General features: G+C 43.4%; 1 protein-coding gene across 3 annotated transcripts in view; it reads right to left on the bottom strand.

Moving 5' to 3' along the window:
* The window catches only part of FBXL5 (F-box and leucine rich repeat protein 5), a 36,932-nt gene extending 26,511 nt beyond the window's left edge, over positions 1-10,421 (bottom strand). The window contains exon 1 of one of the 3 annotated variants that reach the window (XM_087737604.1): positions 10,237-10,421. In XM_087737604.1, coding sequence (XP_087593730.1) covers positions 10,237-10,371 — 135 coding nt within the window. In that variant the 5' untranslated portion in view covers positions 10,372-10,421. Of the gene's footprint in view, positions 1-9,575; positions 9,595-10,236 lie in introns of those variants that run through there. The other 2 variants (XM_087737601.1, XM_087737603.1) reach the window with 2 other exon arrangements.
* Between the last annotated feature and the right edge of the window lie 3,347 nt (positions 10,422-13,768).

The following is a 13,768-nucleotide window of genomic DNA, read 5'->3' on the forward strand; positions in this document are numbered from 1 at the left end:
TCAAAAATATAAAGCACAGTGCATGTGTGATCCCTGAGCAGGCTTAAAACACACCACACTAAACCGATTATCACAGCCACAGGTGTCAGAGATACCTGGGAGCTTTCTGGACTTTGAAGACATTAAACAACTGTAAGTTACAGCACAACCGGTTTTGTGTTTGGAATGCAAACTCGAATTGAGGACCGGTACCACAAGAGAAACAGTCGTGGTTCCTCCTGAAGCCTCGTGAAATTTAAGAATTCTATATAATCCAAAAAGCCTGAGCAACAGGCCAAACAACAGACAATTGCATTGCAAATTGTGTCTGAAAGCCTTCAGAGACCTTTGGCTGATGCAGGCATGCTCTAGAAGTAAACAGGAGATGTTAAACTCAGTATTAACCTTATTTATTAAACCCTTAAAAAAAAAAAAACACATCATACATCAACTTTATTTCATGTAAACTGGGGAAGGGACATCAATAATCCAAGGGCCGGTGTGATGCCAGCTTGAAGTAAAGCACAAGGTCACAAAATGTATGAAAACTATTTCCAATTAACATCATGACAAGGAGATAGTCACGCTAACCTAAACCTGCTGTTTTCCTCTGAAGTTCTTTGTACTTAACTGGTCAATTTAGGGGTTTTGCAATATGCAATACTTAAAATCAAGACTGAAATAAAAATTAGAAATACTGATTTTTCATCAGGGTTGAGAGCAATGTGTAAACTTGTATTAGGATTCTTAAGAAGTAGATCTTAAAATTTTTCTGCCATTGATTCAAGATCAGGTAATTCCATCCTTCCTTTGCAGGAAAAAATAGTAACTCTGAATTAAGAAATCACTTGATGGACATCTTTTTTAAAACTTCAAATTATGCAATTAAAGAATAGCTATGCTTGAAAATAAAAAAAAAAAAAATCTTTGTAGCTCAGACAATCATATACCAGTTTTCACTGAGTGCCCAACTCCACTGGACTACAACAGAGACATTAACGTGGTCAAGATAAATGTACAGAGGTGTAGCAAACACACACCCTTCCTCACTGTAAGGTATTATTTCACTTTTGTGCTTCAAGAACAAGATGACAATACCGGCAAGATTAACAGTAATTGCTATTTATGCAGTGCTTCATGTTCATGGCACTCATACACTGAACTCTTGCATCTCCTTTGTGGCTTTAGTGCTTTCATTAAAAAAAATGAAACTTTCTGTCAGATGAAGACAGAGATATTTCTATCCAAAATGTTGAGAATAAATAAGAAAGCTCAAGACTGCTAATTAAATCACCGAACAAAACACAGTATTACTTGGTTTCTGGAAGTGTTTTACCTACCTGCCAGTATGGGAAAATGTCTTCCTAGAAGAAGAAAATTAGTTTTCCAGAAATGTTAGTTTACAGTGAGTAAACCTAAACAGTTATTTTATAGTCTATGCCAAAAATACATTTAATGAATGGAAAAGGTTTGCTTCTTCCTTAAAAATATTCAAGCATACTATTAACTGACAAGGAGAAAGTAGAAAACAGGAATAAAGAAGTACACTGCTCTTCTCAGACTAGCACAGCAGTAAGCAAAGGCTATGCTGTGTGCTAACTTTCCCAGTTACATGTATCTCTTTACTCCCAACTACAAGCTGGAAAACAACAAAAATATGACAAAAGAGAACAGGAAAGGGAAAATTGATTTTTCCTCTCTGCCCAAATATTTCACGAATTTAAAATGGAATAATTGCTAAAGGTTAAAGAAGTTACAAGTGGCTACAAATTCACAAACTGCTTTATTTCAAATGACAGGTTTCCCCATCAGCACCTGTAACTTCTGAACAACCACTAACCCCAAAAATTCAGTCTGGAATCTAAAAAACAATTGAAGGCAATTTTTCTTCCTTTTCATGTATCATCATAACTAACAATTTTGATAGGTCATTCCTATATATTCTGCTTTCCATGTGTAACCACTGTGCTCATTAAGACCTACACAAGCAGCTGATTGCCACTGGAGGTGAAATAAAGATATAGTATTCCTGATGATCAATGCAGACTAGATTTCTACCACTAGTTAAGGCAGCAGACTTAAAACTCACTAAAAAAAAAAAATAGTAAAATCTTTTTCATTATGGAGCTGGCAGACCACTTTGATTAAAAAAATCTAGTATTTCTACAATAGAATAGCACCAGGAAAAAAAAAAAATCAGCATGGCATTACTAGTCAGCTACAACTTTTCACTCTTATATTTGTAGGTATTATCACTTCCCATACGTGATAGCACTAAAATTCAAAGGACAGTTTCTCTGCAGAGTCAAAGTTCCTACCTCAATCTTATGAGCAAGAAAACAGAGGGACACAGACCATAACAAGGTGTGCCTGTGTCAACACCAAGAGCATGCAGTTTCATGCTCTTCTACTTAATCTGCTGTAAATTAGGGGGTGGGGATGGAGGAGGAAACACCCAGAAGCAGCAGCCCTGCTCCTGCTTCCAGCTGTACATTCCTACCACTTCCCTGGAATATGCTCTAGCAATTACGCAGTTGCAAGATGAACCCATTTGGTGTACTGATCCAGTAAGAAGTTGTGCCTTTTTAGTGGGTTCATTTTTCCCCCAGTCAGTGCGCTGGCCTGACAGACAGCCTGCAGTGACACCCAGTTACGTGCCATGCCTTACTTAGGAATCCACAACAAGAAGCTCAGTTTATACTGTCCCCAAGGAAGAACTACAGTGCCGAGACAGCCTAGCAAAAAGGATGACTGTCCTCTCAGTGTCACCTGCTCCTTGGCTTATCTTTATGTAGAGGTATTCGAGGTGAACAGTAAGAGAATTACCTAAATTACTTCATGCTCCACTTCGGATGTATGAAGCCTTAAATCAGAGGAGTAGTACAGGTTTTCTACAGGTTTTCTACCCTGGGTGCTTTTCTTGGCTGTGGGTCAACCCAAAATAATAGTAATTAGCAAGGCAGGCAGGACAGGATCTGGCAGAACTCAACAAGAAATCCAAAACTTTCATATGCCCATCTGTCTTCTTTTCTATATAATCCTGTCCTCTGTGTAATCTCATCAGTTGTTTTGCAGCTTAACTAAAATCTTGAAATAGCCTTTCAAAAAGGAAGAAAAAAAAACAACAACAACAAACACTGTATGAAGACAAAGATTAAGGCAGACAAAATTATTTTGGTTTTCAAAGAGCATAGGCAACAGGGCACGCAAAATCTTGTACTCTCTATATTTTGAAAGGCTAAGGTCAAGCTGATAAATGCCAAACATAAGAGCACAGTGGACATGGAAACAAAATGCTGTATTTTCATTTTTGTTGGGGCTTTCCTATCACTCTCTTGCACTGCATGCATGTTAATTTTGCCTAATGAACACCTGTAGATCAGTTTTTGAATCATGAAGGGCTTTTCACAAAGAGACACAAATAACAATACAGGACTGACTGCACTAAGATTCTCAGCGATGCCATTGCTACAAGTGTCAGACCCCCTTGGGGACTGTAGCACAAAGCACAGCTCAGGAAACACTGGTAAAACCAGCTGAGCCTCCCCTACCATGTGGCTTCCACAAGTAGGAGTCCACCATGGATGAAGGGACACAGGCTGTCACCAGGTCTGCAGAGATGAACCCAACAAAACATTGAAGAAAAATCTAGTAAGGATATGAAATACAAAGGCCTCAAATGAAAGCACGATGAACACTTGCAACGATGCTGTTATTTAGGTGTGTGTCACAGCATTTCTCATATTCGCTCTAGATGCTGCAGAAGACTTCTTTCCTGTCTTATATCCTCACACAGATAGATTCCTGCTATAGACCTGGCCTTTTGGCCTTCTGTCAGGAGAGATCTGAAGTCCCACGAGTGAAATAACAGCAGCCTCAAGGCTCCTCTCCACTCTCCCACTGCAGTGACTCACAAACTGCAAACATAGCAAAAATGCTTTTGCCCCTCTGCACCAGTCTCACTGCAGTTTCCTGACACACCCGAAGCTGGGCACTGAAAAAATTCACCACTTCAACTTAATCCATCTTGGGCACTAACTGCAAAAACAAATCAAAAGCCAAGTCTCTCAAGAATTACAACGTATGCTCTATTTAATCAGTTAAAGCATATCCTAGGATAGCTGCATAAAACCCATACGAACACTGATACACACTAATTACAGTCTCTAACTTTTTAGAAGGCTTCAGTTTCTCTTTTTTTCTTTTTTTTTGTGTCCCAGAGTAGGAGAGAATAAATTGCTGTTGCTTAAAGCAGAGAAAGGCAAAGGTGGGTTATTACTGCTCTCCAGAGCAGGCCGGAAGAGAGTAAAAAAGATCGAGCAACATGTGAAGGGTGAACAGAAAACTTTTTTCCTACAATTCAAAGGCAAAAATAGGTGCTAAGCAATTACTTGGAAAAAACCCTGCTACTGTGTCTGGCATAAGAAAATACCCTCAGTTTTTTCTTATGAAGGCAAAAAAGAGAGACAAAAGGACAAAGCATCTAATAGGTAAGAAAAAATAGGTGTTTTGCTAGACAAAAAATAAAGAAATAGAGAGAAGTTTTGAGGTGGTAACAAGAGCTAAAAGCATCCTGAAAAAAGGAGCAAAATTGCTATGCAAGTCTGAAGAGCCTCACTTAAACTCCAAACATGTTTTATCACTGTTGTCCCCATTTCCGACTTCCTTTGGCACCTTACTTAAAATGCATTTGCTTCAAAATGCAGATATTTAGAACATATTGTCACTTCCAGATTCATCTTCCAAACATTCTTCTGCATGAAAAATGAATTCAAAGCTTTTCTTTCCCAATAGGTATAGCGAGAAGTTACTGAACTATTCAGCATCCAGAAGCTAAGATGGAAAGACGCCTGGTAAAGTCTCTGATAAAATAGTCAGAGGCATGGACAGCAAATTGCTCACCTGTCTCTGGATGCTAATGAGGAGGTTGTTTCCTTCCATCTTCTGCCTGTAGTGATAGCATAGCATAGCCCATTGTTTGCAGACTTATTAACACTAAGCATCCCAAGTAGCTGTTTATTCATTCTAAACATAAGTGAAGGCAAGTGCTCAATGCTACAGAATGTTAATTGGTAATAACCAAATACTAAATTTCTAAATCAACACATACATATTTGAAGCAGCACTGGAAAATGAATGGCAGTGTACCAAAATACTGAAAAGGGATTTCAAAAGTAGAATGAAAGCTTTACCAACACTTGTTGATTAGAAACAGAAAACTTATCTTAATTTGCCTAATTTTTCAGATTTCAGTCCCCCTTGCTGCCACAAAAAGTGTAATCATAGTGTGGTCATCTAATTCCTTGCCCAATGCTTTACAACATCAATTCAACTTAATTCAGGAGTATTTTTCACTCCTAAAATGTTTCTTACATTAAGGATATTGGAGTTAAACATCACAAATTTAACACATGAAAACAATTAATTCTCTTCAGCAGTGGCCAAAGAAGGAAGAGAAACAACTGAAGAGCAATAGAAGGCTACTGAAGTAGACACAAAGGTTAAAGAGAAATGCAAGTTATCAAAAGAAACCACTATTAGGAAATAAAGAGAGGAACTTTTTAGCTATATGGAAGTTTTGAAAAGAATGCTACAAAAATAACAGGAACTTATCACTGCAGGTAAGTAGAACAGAATGCCATTTAGACTTCAAACGAGGAGGACTGAGGACACAGAAAAACAGCAAAAAAAGTCTATATATACTTAGATAAAAGAAGAAAAGGGATACTTTAAGTCAACTACTTAACAGGAAAGGCAAAATTAAATGTCTTCTTTGCTCAAGTGTTCATAAGGAAGTTAATTAGGAAACATATTTATGGCAATCAGTTTTTAACAACGAGCCAGAAGTATAGGCTAGAAAAGAAAAATACTAGTTAAATATTTATACAAGTTCAATGCATTCAAGTCAGCAAAACATGACAAAATTGATCCAAATTTCCTGGAAGAACTAGTCAAAGTAATTACTGAACCATGAGAAATAACTGCAGAGATCTGTTGTAGAAAGGTGAGATCACAGAAGACCGAAGTCAGGCAAACAGAAAAAGGGCCTCAGATGGTTTTGATCAAACACCCAAAGGTTTCACAATAAAGCTGAGCTATTAAAGCAGCTGTTTACTAATGCAATGGTTAGTCCTGTTCCCTCCTCCCACACTGTCAACCTGGTTCTGGAGCTCGTTTGACCTCTTAGTGAGCCAGTTTTACTGAATCACCTTTCGCTTCAGTGCACTAGATGAACTAGCTGCTCACCAAGGGGGCAGACACACACAGAGGATATAATCAACAATTAACCCTTCCAGCAGCAGCTAGTTGTTAGATCCACTCAGTCACAATATGAAGTCTCAGGCTAGTTTTGAGCAGCGGACAGAAAGACAAGAGAACAAGTCGTCAATCACCAATAACTGCATTACAGCGTTCAGAGCATGACTGTTTTTCCTATTCCTTTTCCTAAAGCAGCCTCAACTTGCTGGGTAATTCTATAACACGAAGATTTGAAAACATACTCTTCAGCTGCCGTAACTCCACAAGACAGCAGGAAGTTTGAAACCCCATCCAGCAATACCAAGTGTCTTGTCCCTGGGGAAGGCCCAGCCAAAATTTAATCGCAGTGTGTATCTAGACCAGAGTCTGCTACTTGAGCAGCCCTGATCTTGAAGCTAATCAAGTAACAATCGGCCAGCACAGATTTGTTTAGAGAAAAAGAATCTGATTTCCTTTGGATAAGATAACGAAACTACTTAAGAGGAAGATGATACATGTTACAGATCATGATTTCTCTGAGGTTTTTGATACTGTTTTGCCTTACAGCGAACTAATACAGGATATATATATAATCTAATACAGTCTACAGGAAATCACAGGGTAGCTCAAGCACTTGCAAATAGTGCTCTCAAGCCATAGCTACCAGTGTTTCCAGCCAAACCAAAATGGGATTTTCAATACATGATCAGTTGAAATCTGTGCTGCTTCATGACAGATACGATACTTTCAGCCACAGCTGGGAAAGCAGGAAAGCTGGTAATACACAAGTGGCACATTCTCAAGTGCGGGAAACACAAGATCATAATACGACAACAGAAATGGTCTCTACTGGACACCGATGTGCTGACTTGGACAAGTACACGCTTCTATATATAGGGTAGAAGTCTAATGACAAATACGAAAGCAAATTTGAGTATCAGTCCTCAGAGAAGCATGGGATTATACAGAAGCACAAAGCAAGCCTGCTGCTGTTAAAAAAAAAGAGCTCACAGAATAACACATCCAAAACACATCTGCTCTACTCAACACCAGCAGTGTCCCGTTTTGCACAACAGATTTCAGGAAAACATAGACATAATTAGGCTGAGGTTTCACAGTAGCTTAAGCCAATCTAGTTGCTGGCTGTCACGGTCCCACCCTCTACCTCGCGTTGGCTTCAGTACTCATCCGACCAGTGCTTACCGGCAGCACTACATCAGCAGAAAAACTACGCCGCTTCAGAAAAAAGAAAATGTTTTCTGCCAGCTTGGAGCCTTTGTGAGTCACAAGTGCCGATGGGAGCAAGAAAGGCACCCAGTCGTAACAGCGCAGCCAGATAGCTTAAACTGTTAGGGAACGGCAGCTTAGTCCTGACAAAAGCAACAAGTACACTGAGGTGCGGAAAGTGTGACCCATGACCCATACGGTGAAGTAGAACACACCAGTTCGCTTAGGCCCGAAAACAGATAACTAAGATGGAGGACACGGCGACAATTTGCAAATCGGCACAAGATCTTTCTGAAAACGAAGAACGGTTCACTAGAGATAGGAAAACAGAATCTGCTCTATTTGTAGCAAAGATGACATCAGGCATTAGGAGAAGCATTTTAACTATAAAGACTGTCTGCTGTAGCACTCCACTGCCCACAGGGGGGTACATCCTCTGAGGACTTAAAGAATCTACTATCATCAGAGTAGGCAACAGATTTGACAGCTTTGTGGGTTTCCTTACTAAACAGAATTTTAGTTATTTTTATTATCCAAGTCTAGGGCACTGTGTACAATGCAGGTAAGAATGCAGCAAACGTATGAGATTTCTACTAGCAACAGTTAAAAAAAGAAGTACAATAACTTTAGCAACGCACCAAACATCTTAAATGTCTGATTCACTGTTCTGTCTCACATTAAGTCCTAGAAGAACAAAATCAACCGTCTCTCTCTGTCCTAAAGGATTATTTAAGTACCTACATACTTTACCCATCAGTAACATTATCGCTGTTCTCCTGAAAAGCAAAGCACAGATGCGCCCATTTCACCCTCACTAACATTTGGTGGAATTTGCTAAATTCAGCCGCTAACAGATAGCGACTATATTACAGTGTACAGGGAACACGAGGAACGGCAGGTAACGTGCAATTTACAAAATTAAAGACCCCTCAAGGACAAACTAAATTTATAAAAAGCATGGCTTTACAGATTGCCATGTAAGCAGAACTAGTCTTATCTAATTACAGCATCTCAACCACACAAGAAGGAAAGTCAAACACAGTTCAGAGCTTTTTCTGATGCAAAGTTAGTGTTACTCCAATATAAAGGTCATAGGCCAGGCACAGTCTCCAAGTTCTGAAACAGGGTTCAAGGATGCAAGATTGAATACTTAAAAAAAGCACCATTCATTCATGCTTGCACTTCTTCAGAAGAAAAAGGAAGCAAGCAAACTCCTGTATAAAAATTTTTAGAAAATGAGAGATTACGTTCATTGCGAACTGAGTAGTTTTAATGAAATTTGCCAGTGTTTACAAAAACCAACCATTCCTACCCAGGCAGTTTTATTTTTACCAAGTCACAGTAAATTTGGTCAAAACTTTGTGGGAGGCTCAATAAAAGTGACAGAAATGCCTCTCTAGGAACAAAACCCAAATGATTACAATATCTGGAGGTTCAAACAAAATCTGTTCAGTTGCTGTCAATGACATGCTAATACTGCTGCTGGGGGCCGGGGGGAGAAAAGTCACAGGTGTTTGCTTCCCTTCATGTAAAATCCGCTCTGTTAAGCTATCACCAGCTTTCATGCTGCCACAGATTAAAAATAAAGTTAACTGCGAACGCACTCACAGATAAAAAGCAAAGCGAAATTACACAAGGTCTCACCTTCTCCTCCCCACAGACCCTCTGCTGAGCCTGTTCAGTTAGCTAATCCAGCAAAAAACAACTCATGTTTTCTTTACCCGATGAGCAAATTGAACAGGCTCACACGAGGGACCCGGTGAGCCCCAGAGCAGTACAAGGTGGCATGTGGAAAACAGGGGAAGCAAGCAGAGCTCCCCTGTCCCGCTGGCAGCAGTAAGCTATTATACCGTCTCTCATGTAACTTCGCCCTTCTTTTAAATGTCTGCTAGCCAATCTGGTTCTCCAAACAGCCATTTATGCCCAGAGAGGGAGGCACTACTTCTTTCAGTATGAGTGCTGGCTTTAAGTATTTGCCTGAGACCCTTCCATTGCACTCAAAGCTGCTGCAGCAGCGAAGTTTGCCTTTCAGGTGACACATCAGCCTTGATTACTAACTACTCTGACGCAACAATAAAAATTACTTTTGTCCACGAGTAAAATTACATATATTTAAAGTGAAAAACCCCTACCTAGGGTATCCTGAAGCTGCTCGCCAGTTAAACGCGGCGCACGCAAACGCAAGCACAGCCGCTCGCTGGCCGTTACCGAGCACGATGCGCAGCACCGTGTCTTGCCTGCCAGCGGCTACTACCAAGGCGCCGGGGCTCGCCGCCTGCCCGCCTGCCGCCCTCCCCAGCGGCACGGCCCTGCGGGGCCCGGGGGCGCCCACTCCTAGCCCCGCGCCGGAACGGGGGCGGCTGCTCCGCCGCGGCCGGCCCCGCCGCCCGCTCCCCAGCGAGCCCGGGGTGGGGGGTGGGGGGAGCGCCGGCGCCCCCCGCCCCCGCGTCCCGGCGAGGGGGAAGGCGGCGGGAAGGCGCGGTCCCCGCCAAGAAGCGCCGCTCCTCCGAGCTGAAGCGAGCGGGACGCCGCGCCGGGGGCCGGCGGGAGAAGCGAGGGGAGCCCCGGCCCGGCCCTGAAGGGGCCGAGGGAGGGCGTGGGGCGCGGCGGGGAAGGCGGCACCGCCAGCCCCGCTGCCCGCAGCGGAAGGGCGGGAGCGCCCGGGAGCCCCGCGGCAGCGGTGAGGAGAAGTTGCCGCCGGGGCCAGGGCAGCGGGGCGCTGACAGCTGCGCACTCCCGCAGCCCTCCCTCCCGCCTCAGGGGAGCGGGGCAGAGGCCGCCGCCGCCCGCTACCTTGTCGCAGTAGAGCCCCACGAGCTGCTTCATCCGCCAGTGCGGAGCCGAGAAGACGTCCACCTCCTCGGGGAAAGGAGCCATGTTCTCCCCATAGAGCCCCGGCGCTGGCGGCGCTAACGGCGGCGGCAACATCCGCCCCGCGCATGCGCGGCGCGGCGCCGAGGGCGCCCCGCCGGCCCCGGCCCCACGTGACCACGGCCGCCCCGCCGCCGCGCGCCTGCGCACTTGGCCCCGCCCCTTCCCGCGGCGAGCGGGCCTGCGGGCCGCGGCGGCCCTTTATCGGCGGCGGCCTGGCGGGGGGCCGGGCCCCAGCGCAGCGCGGCTAGCAGCGCCCGGGGGCCAGGCCTGCAAAATGCGGGTGGGGGAGGCTGGCCGGGGCTGCGGCAGCGGCTGCTGCTGCGGGCCGGCTCCCCGGCTGCGCCCGGGGCGCGGCCGCTGTCCCCCGGGAGCGGGTCTCCCTGCCCGCCAGGTAACCTGGCACGCCGGGGGCGCGGCAGGTCTTACGCCCTCAGTTAAATCGGAAGGGATTAAAAATCGAACTGTGCGTTTACATGAGGTAAAGAAACGTCGCTTCACCCGGATAAACTCATGAGATGACAAGATGTGAGGAATAAAGAGGGCGTCTGCAGGTGGAGCCGTGTTTGTGAGGGAGGACGTGCCGCGTCCCCAGCTGGGCTGCAGCGCGGATCTGCCCCCAGCTTCTTGCGGCGTTTCTCCCAAATAAGCGGAGTTAAATGCTGCGTTTGTTTCACACCCAAGACAAAAGGAGCAGGGACACCAGCCTTTGATACTCATCTGCCCATGCAACGTTTCAAAAAAAGGAGGAACATTTAGCAGAATTGGGATCGCGCATGGGTTCGACAAAAGGCGTAGCTGGTCAGCCAACATGGCAACGTGTAGTAAAACCATCGGCCCAGCATGGCAACGTGTACCCAGTGTCTCAAAAACGCCTTGTCACACGTGCAATAAATGCAGCAGACCTTTCTGACTGAAAACTGTTACTGCACAAAATCTATGTTGAGATATTAAATAGATTAAAAGCTAGCTAGTTTATAGATGTAAGCAATTAATGGTAAACAGATTGAAATATTTCGAGCAAAGGCACATGTGGTTTTAGTCCAGTATTCCTCAATGTACTAATGCTTGGGAATAAAATGTGAAATTATTGCTGGTAAAAGTAGTAGATAGTGAATTGAGAAGGAGAAATCACGTGATGAGGGTTATCTAGATCACACTGTGCACAATAATCTTTTTATCTCTTTATCTAAGGAAATGAGGCTTAAGTAACTGCAGCACTGGGTGTTTCCTTTTCCATTCATCCTTTCCACCTCCAAGGACTTTTGAACATGCTGGCCTACTTAATCATATTTGCAAATATGTACAAATCTTGGAAGGTTAAATTCGTACAACTTTGGGGAAAAAAAGCAGTTACACAATGAGAGACGAAAAGGGAGGCAAAGCGCAGGTGTTATGCCACTGGCCAGCAAGCACATGGTTGCTTTTACGGCTTGGCTAGAAAGCACGGCTCTGGCTTTGAGCTTGTGCATTTCTTGCCCAGAGCGTGTATCAGAGCCTACAAGGGAGCGGGTGAGGCCTCAGGTTACTGCTGTAGGTAGAATTATGCACCAAAGACACAGACCCTCGAGAAACTATGTTTGGTGAAGTTCATTGCTTACAGAGGAGCTTGTTAGTATGAGCAGTTGCAAAGTCATATTTCCAGGCCTAAAGCACGAGGTCGTACAGAATTGGAGTTACTCTGCCAGCAATTCATGCCTGAGTAATAATAAAGGATTAATGTTCCCACCTGTTACACCTCCCTTCTGCTGGAAGTTACCACTCCCATCTGGTAGAAGTAACGAGAGGACACGTCTGTTCCTCATCTTCCCAGGGCTTCAGAATATAAACATATGCTGAATTTCATGGTCGTTTGAGTTAATATTCAGTTTGTGAACTAGAGTATCTCCAGAGCAGATACGCTGCCAATTTTGCTGACTCTGCTTCATGGGCAATACCCTCTTCTAGGAGAGAGAGGCAGAGAGCGAGGGAGAGCAATCTGCATCCAGCATGAATTGCCAGAGCTTGGGAGGCAAGATGGACAGCCAGTTCATGGCAGTAAAGTACAATACTACAAGAGAAAGTGCGTGATAATGAGATTAAAATACTGAATTTTTCATGGACAATTTTAAGAGGAGACTTGGTCATTTTCTACAAGAGTTCACATGGAAAGAAGATTTCCGAGGGTAGACTATTCATTAGTGTAACAGAAAAAGACATCGTGAGATCCAATGACTGGAAGCTAAAGGTAGACAAGTTCAGGCCAGAGCTAAGATTTGACCCTCAAGGCTATCAAACCATTGAACCAGTTTCCCCAGAGGTGTGTTAGTTTAGCCATCACATGAAGTATTTAAATCAAAACTAAGAGCATAAATTAAAAATGGCTGTGCTGAGATCAGAGGCCCTTCTGGCCTGATGTTGTGTTTCTAGAAGTGGCCAGTGAGGAAAGGGAGCTCGATAGGGGGTGAGATGGGTCCCAGCAGTTGTTGGACTTACTTCCATTCCCTCTGGGATGTTATGACAGGTCATCTCTTTTTTGGAGAACACCACTGAGCAGCACCCACATCTTCTTGCCAGAGTTGATGAGTCCTAACCTGGCGCGTCCTTGGAGAAAAGCCATTCCAAAAGTCGGTATTCATCTTCATGGCTTTTTAACTTGTACTGTATATTTTAAGCAGAAGTTTTAGTCTTGATGCAAAAATCAGTGACAATTTCTGCCCTGTTCTATATAGAAGATCACATCAATGATGCCTCTGGTTTCTGTTAGCCCTGAAATTATTGAGCAAAATTTGGTTGCAACAAAATTGATAATAATAAAAAGCTTCATTGACTTCCATGGATTATTGCACTCTCTAATCCTGAACCCAAAGCAGTGACTTGAAAACGTTTGATTAACATGCTGGTGCCCTATCAGCGTGGCCATGTTTCAGAGAGGTTAGGAAGAGAAATAGGGAGAAAAAAGCATCAGAGAAGTAACTGAAGTACAGCATTTGCTGTGTCTCCACCATATCAAGCACAGCATTGGACATCTGTTTCTGGGTAAATCTGGCTTTTCTGAAGACTCTGCTGCAGGTAACAAACGAACTGCTTATCTTTCTATCACATTTACAGGAGAAATCCAGTCCATCATCAGCAATTTACTCAATGATTAGAAAGGTTTTGCCTTCAGCAAAATCCATCAGCTAAGTACCAGTGCATCAATGTAAGCATGACACTATATAAGTAAGTACATAAATAATAAAGATGTATATATTCACTGAGGCATGGAGACTGTTTAATAGAAGGGGAAAAAGAACCAGCATGCTCCTCAGAAATGTGAGTCCATAGACAAATTACTCTAAGGCTGAAAAAATATTTTTTTTAAAGAGGGAAAAAAGTAATGTGGCTGTATTTGCAGCAGCGTATACCGCAGAATATTTACACTGAAGATGAGATTAATTGATGCCACTTGATGATCTAAGAAAGTTCTTAGGAA

The sequence above is a fragment of the Nipponia nippon genome, unplaced genomic scaffold (genome assembly GCF_047370975.1).
Source record: "Nipponia nippon isolate SJK-2023a ecotype South Korea unplaced genomic scaffold, ASM4737097v1 scaffold_6, whole genome shotgun sequence".
NCBI lineage: Eukaryota > Metazoa > Chordata > Aves > Pelecaniformes > Threskiornithidae > Nipponia > Nipponia nippon.